We start from the raw sequence: 14,823 nt of genomic DNA, 5'->3' as shown, positions 1-14,823 counted from the left end.
CATGACAGCCTTAGGTAGAGTTATTATTGTGATCATTCAGATGAAGCACAGAGAGGTTAAGTAACTGCCCAAGGCCACACAGCTACTAAGTGGCAGAGCCGGGATAAGGGCACCCCTACTGCTATTATTTCTTGAGGGTAGGGAGACTCTTTTACAGCCTCCCCAGAAACCAGAAGAAATCAGCCAGTCATGACAGATGACCAAGGGTAGACAATTTCTCCGCTGTGTCCCCCAGTTTGGAGGCTCTGTGTGTGAAATCAACCCATGTGTACAAGGAACAAAGTGAAGGCACTGGGTTAGTTAACTTCAGGACCAATTGGAAAACCAAACAGGGCATTTAAGAGGAAGCTGACATAGCACAGAGCAAAAGAGTTACAGTTTGAGGAGGGCAGAGCCCATTTCAAATGGCTCATACCACTTTCCCAGCTGTGGGACCTTGGGCAGGATCCTGAACCTGACTGAGACTCAGGTTTTTCCTCTGTAAAATGGGTTAATAATGATACCTACCTCATAAAGTTAGTGGAATTTCCCACACTGCTCTGTGGAATATTTGCTTTCAGTGACATAAGTGTGTAAAAGGCAAAGCTAAATGCAGTTAAATAGTCTTATTTACTCTAGAATTTCTCAGACTCTTTATTATGCTGACATGTATTATACATTTTCAACAGGGAGCAACATTTTCTGACCCCAAAGTCCTCTTCTTGGAAGAATGAACATGAACATCTATTCCTTGGAAACCTTTAGAAAAAACTGAAATATAGGTCTTGGGGTAGCTGGGCTTGATATAGGCATCAGTAAATACCAACCCCTCTCTTTCGTGCCCAGTTGTTCAATTACCATGCTTGTTCTTGTTAGATTTAAGCTTCATGGAGGCAGGGTCTGGGTCTGCCTTGTTCTTTTTGTATTCCAGTGTCTTGGTATATAAAGACATTCCATAGAAATCTGATGAATGAATGAGTAAATGAATAAACCAATAAATTAATGAATGAAGTTTAATGTAGTCCTAGCCTGCTTGTTTTCATTGCCATCATTCTCTGCTATTTCTAGTTGCGTTTGACAGGGCCAGTGGGAGAAGTCAGATGCCTCTGCAAAACTTAGTAACAGGGATGGTTCTTTTGCACTGTTTTCCATTTTCAGTTTTAACCTCTGTGAGCACCATATCTTCTGACAGAATTCCCAGCATTGGTCCCTCACCAAATTGCTTTGCTGCTTCTCAATGAAATAGTCAGATGCTTCCTTTGCATACATATTTTGAACAAGACATTTCTGAGTGTCCTCAGTGGGTTTGTGCCTGGATCCGAAGAAGTGTTGGGATTTCAAAGGAATCAAATAAAAATAGCTCATTAGAGCTTAAAAACAACACTGGGGATACCATGTTTCCCACGTGCACCCAATGGCAAGCAGTGATCAATGGACTGAGGGTCAGCAAATGTGACTGTTTTCAGGTGGTTCTCTTTGTTTAGAACAGAATTTCCAACTCCTGTTCTTTGGACATTATGCAAAAAATAGAACATTTAAATTTAAGTTAAAAAATAACTGAGTTGGTCAAAGTCTGACAGATATCCTTATTGTAGAACTTCTCAGGGACTTCATGCATTTCAACACAGAATTTTCCCAAACATATTTGACCATTTCTCTGGAACCCTCCTGGAAACCTTTCTTCTGGAATATCCAATAAGATTGATGTTCAGCAGAACACCCTTTGGAAAATGGTACCATAGAATATATGGCCAAAATTTGTAGTCCTTATGGTCTAGGAATCAGTCCTGCTCCTCAAAACTGTGGGAGGGAGAAGATAAGGCAACTCCATCCTGAATTGAATAGGGTGATAAAAAATAGACAGCACTCAAATTTCTATGCATTTTGTAAAACAAAACAAAGATTACTAGTCCTGATGCTTCAAAAGTATGATCATACATTTTCTAGTCTCCTTATTTACCTCTTAGTGCAAATAACTTCTTTTCTACACCATTTTATAGCAGAAATGAGACTTTTTTTTTGCATGAAGCTGAGTTCTCATTTTTAAAGTTTTGAATTAAATTTCATCATTTTCAAATTTATGAATAAAAGTGGCTTTTAAAAGAATGGGATTTAGAAAACTCACAGACTTCTCACACTACTTTTTGCTGTGATTTGCTATATACTAAAAATAGGAATAAAGCCCATCCTGTTTGAATGTTATTCTTCCGTACTTATTAAACTTTACTGTGATTAAAATTAATCATAAATTACTGAGCACAGCAGACTCAATTACAGTTTGAAGGATAAAGCTAGGCTTGCTTGGAAATAAAGACAGAATGTTAATTTATAGGGCAGGAATCAGCAGCTATGGCCTGCCACCTGTTGTACATAAAATGTTATTGGAACACAGCAGTGCTCATTTATTTACATATTGTCTATGGCTGTTTTCATAACTTCATTAGGAGAGTTGAGTTATTGCAACAGAGATCTATCTTATGGCCCTGAAAGCCTACAATATTAACTTCTTGGTTGCCAATCTTTTTCATAGACTCATAGGAAGATGGAGATTACATAACCCACCCCTCTCCTTCATCCTATTGATGGAAAAACCGAAACCAGAGATGTTAGGGTATTATCCAGGTTTATTCAGGCTAGGGTACTCTGATTCTGGTATCCTAATAGCTCTAACAATAAAGGAAGACAGCTGAGTGGTAATGGCCTTCTAGGGTGCTGGTTGCAACAACTCAGTGAGAAGGAAAGCAATGAATGACTAACGTTCCATGGTCCAGTGATGGGAGAGGAGCAGAATATGTGCCATGTAGGCACTATTGATACACACTCTGCTCCATACATTATTTTTTTTAAGATTTTATTTATTTATTTTTAGAGAGAGGGGAAGGGAGGGAGAGAGAAGGGAAGAGAAACATCAGTGTGTGGTTGCCTCTCACATGACCCTACTAGGGACCTGGCCCGCAGCCCAGGCATGTGCCCTGACCAGGAATCAAACCAACAACTCTTTGGTTCTCAGGACAGTGCTCAATCCACTGAGCCATACCAGCCAGGGCATGCTCCATACATTATTAATAGTTGCATTACCATGTCCTTCCTTGTATGTCTGCCAGGTAAGCACTTTCTTCATTGGACGAAAATGGAGTGCTACATGGAGCCCCATTAGAAACAGTGCTGCCTGGCAATTCAGGAGTGATTTTTGTACATGCTCATCTGGACATCTTTCTTAGCAACTGCTAGGCACTTCACACTCTGCCTAGAAGAATTTAACCTGGGATTTCATTCAAACTAGGTCTGTTACAACAATTTTAACTTACACTGAAATGTGCCCTTGGGTGCCAGAGTGGAGGTTTAAACTGGAAAGTTGTGAGTTTCCTGGCTTTTGTCACTCAGGCTGAAAGTCTCCATGTTTGTGCTTCCATGCAGCTGGACAATCCAGACGAGCAGGCAGCACAGATCCGACGGGAGCTGGATGGACGACTCCAAATGGCAGACCAAATAGCCAGGGTAAGGACACTGGGGACATTTGCTAGGGAACCAGGACAACATCCCACACACAAAGACACAGATTATTAAGGGCCATCAAAAGATAAAACTGAGAAGCAGAGAAGGAAAATGATGAGGACAATCACTCTGATAAGGCCTCCACCCTCCTTTGTCAGGACAACTCTCCCGGAGATATCACATGTGTTTGCCATACTCCAGTCTTTACCCAGACTCCAGCGTCACCTTTCTCCTGAGTCCAAGACTGGTATTTCCAACTGTCTACTGAGCATTTCAATGAGGACAGTCCCCTGGCATTTCAAGTGGAATGTGTTGCAAATCTGACTCCTTATCTTCTCCCTCTCACCACATACATATACCTACATTTACTCCTCACTATTCTCTGTCTAGTTACTACAGATGAAACCTCCTAATCATTCTCAACTTCTCCTTCTTCCTCACATTTCACACCCAACCAACCACCATGTTCATTGGTTCCACCTCTTAAATGTGGCTCAGATCCTTTGCTGCCTTCTAGCACCACTGCTAGTACTTTCATTCATATCTTCATCCTTTACTACTGAATCTTAAAATAGGCCCCTAATGGGTATGCTTGGCTCCAATCCCTCCCACTCTCCTGTCCTGCATTATGTATGTAGTTGCCATTCTAAAACTTATATGTGAACATCTCAAAACGGAACCTTAAGGTATTCAGTAGAATCCCAAATTGTCCCCAAAACAATATCTAACTTCCTTAGAATGCTATCCAAGTCTCTTAATCCATAGACCACGTCTTTTCTCATTGACATCGCTCCCACAACTTTCCCACCAGAACTCCCCATTTTAGCTATAGAAAATGTCTCTGTCTGGTTATTCCAAGCCCTTTCCAGCCTTACTGTCTTTGTACCCACTGAGGTTTTAACCTGGAATGACCTTTCTTCTCTCCTTCAGCTCAGCCTTCAACTTAAAACCCCTTCTCTATGAGTTTAGCAGTTAGCCCTCCCCACTTCTGTGCCACATATGAACCATTTTTCTATGCCACATATGAACCTTTATTATAACAGTTCATTGAATGGTAATGATTCATTTATGTGTCTGAGTCTCCCAGTAGATTGGATTTCTATCCCAATTGGAATAGGGATTCCAATATTCCAATATTGGATTTCTACCATTTGTATTATCATTAACAGTAGTAATTCTAGCAGTATATACTGATTGCCAACTCTGAGTCAAGCATACTAAATGCCTTTACATGTACTATCTCAAAACTACCCTATAAGGACTTTTCAGTTATCACTCTTACTTTAGAGATGGGAAATCCAGTCTGAGGAACTGTTAAGAGGCTACCCTGGACCTTTAACTCAAGTTTGTTTAAATATCACAGCTGCAACAAAGGTGCGGCACTCACTCCAGGTGCAATATTTTAAAGTGAGGGACCAAATGCATAAATAAAAATATGTAATATTTTAAAAATCATAATTAATACAGAGAACATCTATGAAAAACAAAATGCCAAAATTTTAAATAAGCAATCTTACTGGTTCCTATCGTAGCTGAAGGCCATGTGTACATGTGAGCGCAGGGGCTATGGGAGGTGGTGGGGAGAATGAGCAGACAGTAGAGCTTGGCATTCAACTTTTCTCTTTATGGAAAGAAGTGTCTCAGGACTTGAACACATGGAAGGGAATTCTACTAGAAGAGAAACCAAACAGATTTCAAGAAGTATATAAATCCTCACTTGTGCTCAAACAGTTTTATTGAAACGTTTTATATATTATTTTTGGACACCTTTAAAGTTTATAATAGAGTCAGTCTGGTGATTAAAAATAATAATTCAGTTATGAATTTAGCTAAAATTAGTTGTAAAAGGCTCTTATGTTTGAAAACCCTGCTTAACATAGGAATAAATATCAATATGGCTTTAGCATTTACTTTTGCAAACTCAGTGTCTACTCAGCAAATTATCCAGAAAATGGAGGTCATTTGGTCCATTTGCTGCCTTTAGACAACTATTACATCCCCAACTAAGTATTCATTCCATTTAAAGAAAATCACATACACACACACTTCAAAAACAAGATCATGTTACCTTTATTTTAGTTTATTTTGAGGCCTAGTATAGGCTAATTTTAATTTTTAAAAGACCATGGATGAAAAACAGTTATACAGTGAGCCAAGTTGCTCATCTCCAAACAATAGATTAAAGAACTCTCTCTCCAGCCCATACTACCAGTTATTCTGATGCAAAGTAGGATATTATTAATAACTTAGAACTAAACTTTCTTAGATAATGAAGTACGTAGTTAAAGAGAATCTTGGTCATTATTTATGGAGAACAGAGAATACTTAGTTGTAGATGGAAGGTCCTCCAAACATTAAGGATATAGAGAATTTGTACGAGGTAGTCTACCACCAATTATCTCCTGCTATCCTTGAAACTAACTGTCTTCTGCAGTCAGTGTTCATTCATACCAGTGGCCCCTTGCCACATTTAGTTGGTCTTGGAAGTGAGCTCTTCACCTAAGCAGGACCAATCACAACTTTCAGCCTGTCCTGACCACTGTGATGTGTCCAGAAATGGATGCCTGATGCAACTAAATCAATGAATCCTTTCCCTGTGACCTATGGAGTGCACACCAACAGGGCTGTGCCTTTTAGTGGCAGAAAGATCTCTGACACCATTTTAATTCTTCCATGTAGGGAAAAAAAGAGGAAAAAATAAAGCCAACACACAAAGAAAAAGCAAGACAGGGAATATACTGAAATCCTCAGGATATTCAAGTCCCTGGATCCACTTATTCTGGAGACTTGGCCATGGAACTGCTTTTCCCTCAGTTTACTTGGTTTCCAAGAAAAATAAATTCTTTTTGCTTAAAATCAGCCTGGGTAATACTGAGGAAAATTGAGAAATAACTCATATACTAAAAATTAAACATCAAGATGTCAGATATTGGCTAATTCACAAAGAGATACTGAAACCAAAGCACCTCTGCTTCTCTTGTTTTAGCATGCCCTGATTTTTCTATTTCCTGCATAACAGTGAATTTTACCAGGGTGTGCAATTCAATTCATATGGCTGAACAACGGCTCCTATAAATATCAAAACCAGAAATTCCTGTATACAGATGTTATCCATACATAATCCACTCTGTTCTCTGAATTAAAAGATGGGTAGAATATTTTTAATGAAAGGTAGAGGCACCAACTCTAGCAGATGGGACTAATTCCTCAGAAGACAGACAAGGGGATCAGAGTGTCTCACAGAGCCCATGGCAAGATGCAGCCAAAACCCAAGAGGGAAATGAACCCAGGGACCACCAAGTGATCAGGACTTCCCTCGTCTGTTAACTCTGCGTGCCCATTGATTACTCCTTTTTTCTCTGCAAACCAGCTTCCTATGCTTCTCAGATAGGAAATGGATGCTACACAGCTCAGCATGTTTCCAATATGGCCAAATAAGGACTCATTTAGCCAGTCAATGTCTCTTTCAAATCTTTTTCTCTATTTCCCCTTTTCTCATTGCCACCTTCAGATTCACAATTTTAAGAGTTGGCCCTCTGATTGGCCCAATTTTGTTCAAGGGGCAACCCCTAGAGCAATTAATTAATCCACTTTTGAAAGTGGGTGAGGACCTCACTGAACCACAGATGCTGGAAATACACCACTGGGGGTGAGGGTGGTACCTAAGAGGTCAAGCTGTGGGTGGAGTGGTCAACAGGAATTGGGAGAAATCCCAAGACATGCCCAAAATTATTAACTATCACTTACATGGTATTTACTATGTGCCAGACTCCTCTTCTAAGCATTTTATATTTGATAGCCTATCTAACCCTCCAATAACCTTATGAAAAGTGCACTATCATCATTCCCATTTCAAAAGAGGCTGAAACAGAAATATCATAGGACTTGGCCCAGGTCACCCAATGACCAGAATCTGCAGTCCTAACCAGTATAAATACATCACCATTACAAAATGCCTTCCCAAATACAGGTCCTCATTTTCCTCATCACCCCAATCCACAGCTCCAACATGCCCTTCACCCAGGCCTTCACCTTACCTCATCCTGACCTCTCTTTGCTAATCAGTCCTTTATTAAATGTGTCAAGCTGTGCAGTTTCACCTAAACTTGAGAGTTTCTTTATACCTATGACAAACAATCCTAGAAGTTACAATAATTCTCCCCATTTTAGGCACATCAGAGAGTTTGAGTGATGTGCTCAAGTTCGTTCACCCAGCTAGAAAGCAGGAAGCTGCATGCTTTAATGCAGCTCTTTCTTTCATGCTCTTTCTCTTCAGTGGTTAGATGACAGACAGGAAGTTATGCCAGGACAGGGCTGCCCCCAGGTCCCCTCTCCCTGATGATTGCCCCTCCAGGAAATGGCTTTCTCTCTTCCACAAAAATTTGCTGTGTAATTCTCTTCAGTTTATCCAGAAGGTCAAATGAAGCAATAGCATCAGGCAGAACTGGCTCCTGGAGTTCTGAATTCTTTCCACTTTGATTTCCTTGCAACTTAGAAAAGAGGTTGTAGGACCCCTGGTTGTTCAGCCAGCAGAATTCTCACCATCGCACACATATGAAAGGCACATGTTTGTCCTTTCTTAGGAGAGAAGGGAGGCAAGTGCAATTCTGACACTTTCATCTATCAATCCAATCACACCAACATCCTATGAATCATCAGACAAGGACAGCTGCCTGAACCCTTGCTGTGAACACCAGACATATGCTGCCTTCAAAGTTTCACCAGCTCTAAATGTTTTGTGTGTGTGTGTGTTTTTGTGGGTGTTGTTGTTGTTGTTGTTGTTGTTGTAATCTGGTAGAAAAGACTTCTTAATCCCTGTTCAAACATTTTCCCAAATCCTGTCATGGTGATATTAAAGGTTTCTCAACTTTCATCCAGAAATTAAATCTAAGTTTTTTAAATTTTGTGATCAGCAGTTAACATTGAAGCTTAAATAGGCAGATTGTGGCATTAGTGCTGCTATTTGCCAGTTCTTTCAGCCACATTCTAGGGTGAAATCCCAAAATTCTTGACCTAATTAGCTAAGACAAGTAATACAGCTTTTGTGGTATAAGTGGCAGAGGTTTTTTCAAGCTATCATTTAAATGTGAAGTTGTCATTGAGACCTATATTCTCTGCAGAGCAAAATTCCCATCTTATTCCATGGTCCTGTTGTAAACATTGATGAGAATATGCCCCCAGGAGAGAAATAAGATCTAATATTTCCCTGATAAAAAAAAGTTCTGCTTCATACATTGCCAAAAATTGGGAAAAAATGGATTGCTCTCCTACCAGAGGATGATACTAGTCCCAGCTTATAAATTAACATTGCTGTACCAAGCATCCACTGTACAGCATGAACTAGGACAGTGCCCATGAACACAGAAGTTAGTGCATTTTTTTTTGCATGAAATAATGTTTGTAGGGAGCATCTCCCTGATTCTGGCCCTTGTCAGGCAGCTAAGAACCAAGGGAAATCTGAGTTCAAGGAAAAATCTAAATGCCAAGGAGTTCCCCCTGACATTCATTCCACTGACAAGAAGTCCATTCAATTCATAAAAGCTAAGGAAGTAAGACCAAGCCACTCAAAGAAGAGTTTAAGCAAAGAAGCCAATCCAGGAATCTATGATTCCTGTGTTAAAAATGCTTTCTAATGCCTGTGATGCTGATTTGGACAAGTTACTACCAAGACCTTCTTATTCTTGTTTACCATGCCCAGGCTCTCCCCCACATTCCCCTACACTTTCCTTTATGCCCACCATCCACATTCACTGGTAATAGTGGAATGGTCCTGCTGTGGAGGACTGGCTGTCACCAGATCTTTGACAAGTGCTGGGTCACCATGCTGAGAGGCCCACAGTGCTTACCTCAGGTCTGTTGCCATTTCGGCCAGGTAGTTCTGCCCTGGTATATGGCAGCTAAGAACATGGATTGTGGGTTTCAAATGCAATTCTACTAATTATTGCTTTAACTTCTATGCCTCATTTTCCTCCAGAAACCAGGAATAAATAATGACACTAGCCTCAGTGGGTTTTTGGAGAAATTAAATGAGGTAACATGTAAACTGCTTAGATTACTAGCCAATACACAGTTAACACTCAGTAAATACCAACTAGCATCATGATCTTTACTGTGGTCACCATTATTATTAGTGGTATTGTTGTTAGTGGTATTGGTGGTAGTGCACTACCTGATATATATGGATATGTATGTGTGTGTGTATATGTGTGTGTATATATGTGTGTGTATATATTCGCATATATATGTGTGTATATATGTGTGTCATATATATAAATATGTATGCATATTTATATACATACATGTGAATGTGTACATGGATATGAGTATATATGTGTGTATACATATATAGATACATGGTGTGTATATATATCCATATACATGGACACACACATGCACATTGTTAGTGGTCAGAAGTATTAATGTTTGTTATTATCTTTTACTCTTCATAACAACTTTATGAGGTTTTTTTTATCCCCATTTCAAATGTGGAAACTAAAATCCAGGCATATTAAGAAACCTATCCAATTCACACAACCAGTGAGTAGCAGATCCAGGATTCAAAGTAGAGTCTGTTTCGCTAACATGGACTGGGTATGGTTCCCTGGTGACCTTTGTACCCTGTGCATGCCTCTGTTCATGTGACACATGGTATCAATTTGGTTGTTTTCTATCATGGCTCCCCTCATACCACTGCCCTCTGCTGACTCATTTATCATTACCAGTAACCAGTGTCTCATTTATCATTACCAGTTGTTACCAGTAACAACTATACTACCTGACATATGATAGGGTCCCAGGAAGCACTTGAGAGATTGGATTGAATAGCTGCATCACTACTGGCAAGCTCCCATGTCTAGAACATTTTCTTCTGCCACCTCTTTCCTTCTGATTGTCTGCCAGTGTATGTCATTTGAGCCTTTGGGGTCTAAGGATCCTCTGTCTAACTGGGGGTACCCTTGTTAGTTTTTACACATACTCACTTTGTCTTCTGTGGCTAAAAATGCAAAAGCAGAAAAGCAAAGCAAATGGCTGAGAGAGCTGTTAGTACTTTCAAATGCTGTTTTTCAAGATGTTCCCCAAATCCCTGAATGTTGCAGAGCATACACAACCCTGGCAGAAATTTATCCTTGGGGGACCATCCTCACTGAAGAATGTTATCAGCCCAAAACAAAAATAAATGTCCAGCAAAAGATTTATTTGGAAGACTTTGTTCACCTGTATGCTATGTCTTTCATAAAGCAGTATGAAAAAAACACAATCCTTCTGTCAAGGCTAATTTACTCTGATGCTTGGGAAAGTAGCAGTCAAGATAGACAACTATATTTCCCTTATTTTGACACATCTTCAGCATTGAAATGTGTTTGTGATGGGTCTGCTGCTAAAAACTCCCCTCAAGAACCTCAGCTTAGACTGACACAATGCAATTTCTTCTCAAGGCTTACGTACTCAGGGCAGAAAAATGGCCTTGTTTTCCCTTGCACACTTCAGTTTTATGAGCTTGTTTTTATGATATCATTAGGAATTGCCCAGTTTCTTAGAGTGATCTTTCTTTGGATTTTTCCAATATTCTGCTGCATGAAGATGTGGTGGATGCCAGCTGTGGGCCAGAGTGAATGTTGTCAATGGCCACTAGCTCTTCTTCTAAAACTTCAAGACCATGATGTTAAAAGACCTTGGATGATTTCTGAAGATGAGTGGAATAAAAGGGTCTGCACTAGTAAGGTCTCTCAAGGTTGATTAGTAGGAAAGAGGACATGTCATAGACATGATGGCTTTCTCACTGTCTCTATGGCAACTATAAGGCCAGCAGCTTCCAGTAAACATCCAAGACACCACTTACCTAGCTCCCTGGGAATACTATGTAGTTATGAGGTTTGGGCTCCAATAGGAGGAGGAAAGAGATAGATCAGTGTAACAGCCTTCAAGCTCTTGGGATGTAACCTTTGCTGCTTGGAGACTACTATTTGGCAATAAATTAAACTACCTCATTTTTCTCTTTACTCTCATGAGAGGCCATGCCCAAAAGGAGATGAGGAAATATGTTGTGACCATATACAGTTACATAGCTCTTCTTGGATTCATAGTTGCCTGTTACATTTTCCATGGGAAGGAGAAAATAGCAGTGGCCCTCTCTCAGCCAATTCAGCTTGATGGCAAACTCTTCTTCATTGACCAGATTCTTAGCCCAAAGAGTCATCACCTTTGGAAATCCACCCTAATTCTCCCAGGAATACTTCATATCTCATAGGCTTCCATTACAACATTGGCCTTGATGTTTCCTCATAGATCTTTCTCCCCAGTAGCTATAAGCTCCAGGAGAACAGTTCATCCTTACATCATGTTTGTCCTGTGCCCAACGGTGTCAGGCACAGTGTTGGTGGCATTAAATGTTTTCTAAGTGGTGATGGCCCAGCAGCCAATTCCTCACATTTCTATGACCTTCTCCATACAGGGTACCCAAGTTTTTAAGGTTCATAGTTGTTCCCTGATTGAATCCCAGAATTATAAAAATCAAGCCCACTATGCATAAGTTTTAGAGGAATAAGACTCTTGCATTGAATCAGGACTAGATCCTATAGCACTCCTCTACTTGTCATCATATTTTAGAGCCCTCCATCCTGCTTCCCTCCTCACATTCACTCACAGAGTGTTCAGAAAGCACCACACAGTGTGCTGAGTCCAACCATAAACCAGGAAATGACTGTACCAAGAGGTTCCAGAAGGAGTTTGTACTCTAAGGCTGCTGGGAGGATTTCAGATCTCAGTATACATTTACATGGAAAAGCAGAATCTCAATGTTCTCCTGGAACTTAATTCATCATCTTTTCACCTCCTCCTCACAGATGAGATTTAGCTGCATTGATATTTAGTATAGGCATTTTGACAAGCCATTCATTTACTCATTCAACTTTTATGTATTAAATATTTACTATATGCCAAACATTATTCTAGAGAGCAAGAATTTAACAGATGTGTCAAGATAGGTATGGTCCTACCTAGTGACCCAGAAGGAGAAACAGTCATTAAACAAATTTTATAATATATTGATTGATTAATTGTAATAAGTGTTACCAAGAAGATGAGCTAAGAATTACAAGAAAGTACAATAGAGGACCCAGTCTAGGAAAGTTAAGTTGTGAGGCTGAAATATGGAAGGTGACAAGATGGCTGAGAGTTACCTAGGGAGGCAGGAGGAAGGGGAAATACTTATGACAATCTCTGGTCAGGAAGAAGACTGGCAGAGCAACAATGCATCTCCAAGTCTATATGGAGGATCCACTATGTGAATCTGAGTGAAGCTTTATGGTGTGATAGAAGAAATATCCTTCTAGCTAACTAGTGGGTAGAGGGAGTTATTGAAAGGAAAAAAGAATCTCAAGGAACCAGAATGAAAAAGGAATAACCAAACTTCATGGGAATTAGGCAACTAGTAAAAGTCAAAGCTTCTTTCCTGTGACTCTAGATAGCTTGTTCCCCACTCTTCACTTCCCTCCCTGCCTCTCTCCCTCTCTCTCTACACCTTTCTCTTTATTCTTTGTCAATATCTGCATTATCTACTATTTCAGCTCCACCACTGACTACAATCTCAATATCTCTCAGTTCAATTGCTTGAGAGAATAAATCTGGTTGATTAGTGGTCACTTAATTTGTTGACTTTGTGTCAGGTGCCCATGTCCTAGACATATTATTTTTTGCTACCCAGATTTGGGAAACCAATTCATATTCCTGTGATCTAGGTAGTGTTCTACCCCATCCTCAGGGATAAAAGATGTAACTCATGCCTAAGGAATTCAGCACAGCATGTTACTTGCCTTAGAAATTGGTTCAGGGTATGTATATAAGTCAGACTTTGGGTGAGAATGCTCAGATTAAAGACTCCATCTTCCATGGATTGGCATTACAGAGGAAGATATTCACTCTTCCTTTAAATAGTGTTATGTGATGTTCTGACATTCAGATCTTTAGCAACCTTTTTGTGACATTAAGGGGAGCAATTTTGAGCATGAACCTACCCAGAAGAATCCAAACCAAGATTTGGAGTCAAAACTCATTAAGTTGTGATGATATCATCTGAGTGCTGAGTACAGCCTTACCTGAAGCTGGATCTACCTCCAGTACATTTTCAAACCAATAAATTATTTTTACTGTTTAAGGCAGTTCAAGTTAGATTTTTCTGTCACTTGCAAAATTAGTCAAACTGATTTGGCTTGCTCCTCACTTGGTCAGTTATGGAACAGAGCTAGAGAGGGCAAATTTATGTTTCAAGTAGGAAACGATTATTTGAGAGAGTAATAAATCCAAAGTATATTCAAGGTACCTGGACAACTTGCAGGCCGGAACAAACAAATAGCATGGCTAAAACATATTGCCTTTACAGCTGAATTCATAAGCAAGGACATAAAAAAAACAGGTCAGTTTTGATACTGAATTGCTTTATATTCCTTTCTAAAGAATATTAATCACATGTTTCATTGCTTCATTAATTTTTTCTGGAAAAAAAGGTATTCTTTTCAGAAGTAGCCAAAGGCTATGTTTGAAACATCTCAAATGAGCTCCCTTTGAATTATTCATCTGAGAAAGTTTCTATTGATGTCCAGAAATAGGGTATCTTTCTGTTGCCATAATTGAAAACTAACTAATTGTGTTTTGATGAAAAGAACTGTTTCAACAAAGGCCAGAGCTGAAAAATACTACCCCAGTTTTCTTTCCACAAATCAAATTTGCTGCAAAAAAACTGGGCAGAGGGGATGCAATATAAAACTACAATAAAACATTTGACTCGTGTTTGCTACATGTTTATGTACTTTTGTTACCTATCAGGGATTTGAACTAGAAGACAGGCAACTATCTACTCAAATAGACTGAACATTTTTCTAGCACAGTGCCACCATATCTGGGCAAGGTTCCCTAGAGGTAGATATTATCATAACCCTAGCTATAAAATGTAAACCTTCTATGTAAATCAATCTCTATTTACTTCTCTCTTCATATTGTTTTTTCTTTGCAAGGAACGAAAATTTCCCAAGTTTGTATCCAAAGAAATGGAAAACATGTACATCGAAGAGCTGAAGTCATCCGTCAACCTGCTCATGGCCAACTTGGAGAGCATGCCAGTGTCCAAAGGTGGTGAATTCAAGCTTCAGAAACTCAAACGCAGCCACAATGCTTCCATCATCGACATGGGCGAAGAGAGTGAGAACCAACTCTCCAAGTCAGATGTTGTGCTGGTTTTCTCCTTGGAGGTAAAAAGCTCTAAACCTTTGAAAGTTTCTGGGCACAGTAAGCAGCACAATATGATTAGAGGCATCATAGTCATCTTGTTTTCTTCCTTGCACCTCAGGAGCAGTT

General features: G+C 39.7%; 1 protein-coding gene across 1 annotated transcript in view; it reads left to right on the top strand.

The window, feature by feature from the left end:
* The window catches only part of CADPS (calcium dependent secretion activator), a 478,898-nt gene that overhangs the window by 223,278 nt on the left and 240,797 nt on the right, over window positions 1-14,823 (top strand). The window contains 2 exon segments of the mRNA XM_036030984.1: window positions 3,397-3,477; window positions 14,484-14,717. Of these exon segments, the coding sequence (XP_035886877.1) occupies window positions 3,397-3,477; window positions 14,484-14,717 (315 nt within the window).

Source organism: Phyllostomus discolor, chromosome 7 (genome assembly GCF_004126475.2).
Source record: "Phyllostomus discolor isolate MPI-MPIP mPhyDis1 chromosome 7, mPhyDis1.pri.v3, whole genome shotgun sequence".
NCBI classification, from domain to species: domain Eukaryota; kingdom Metazoa; phylum Chordata; class Mammalia; order Chiroptera; family Phyllostomidae; genus Phyllostomus; species Phyllostomus discolor.
This window is presented reverse-complemented; position numbering and strand designations above follow the sequence as displayed.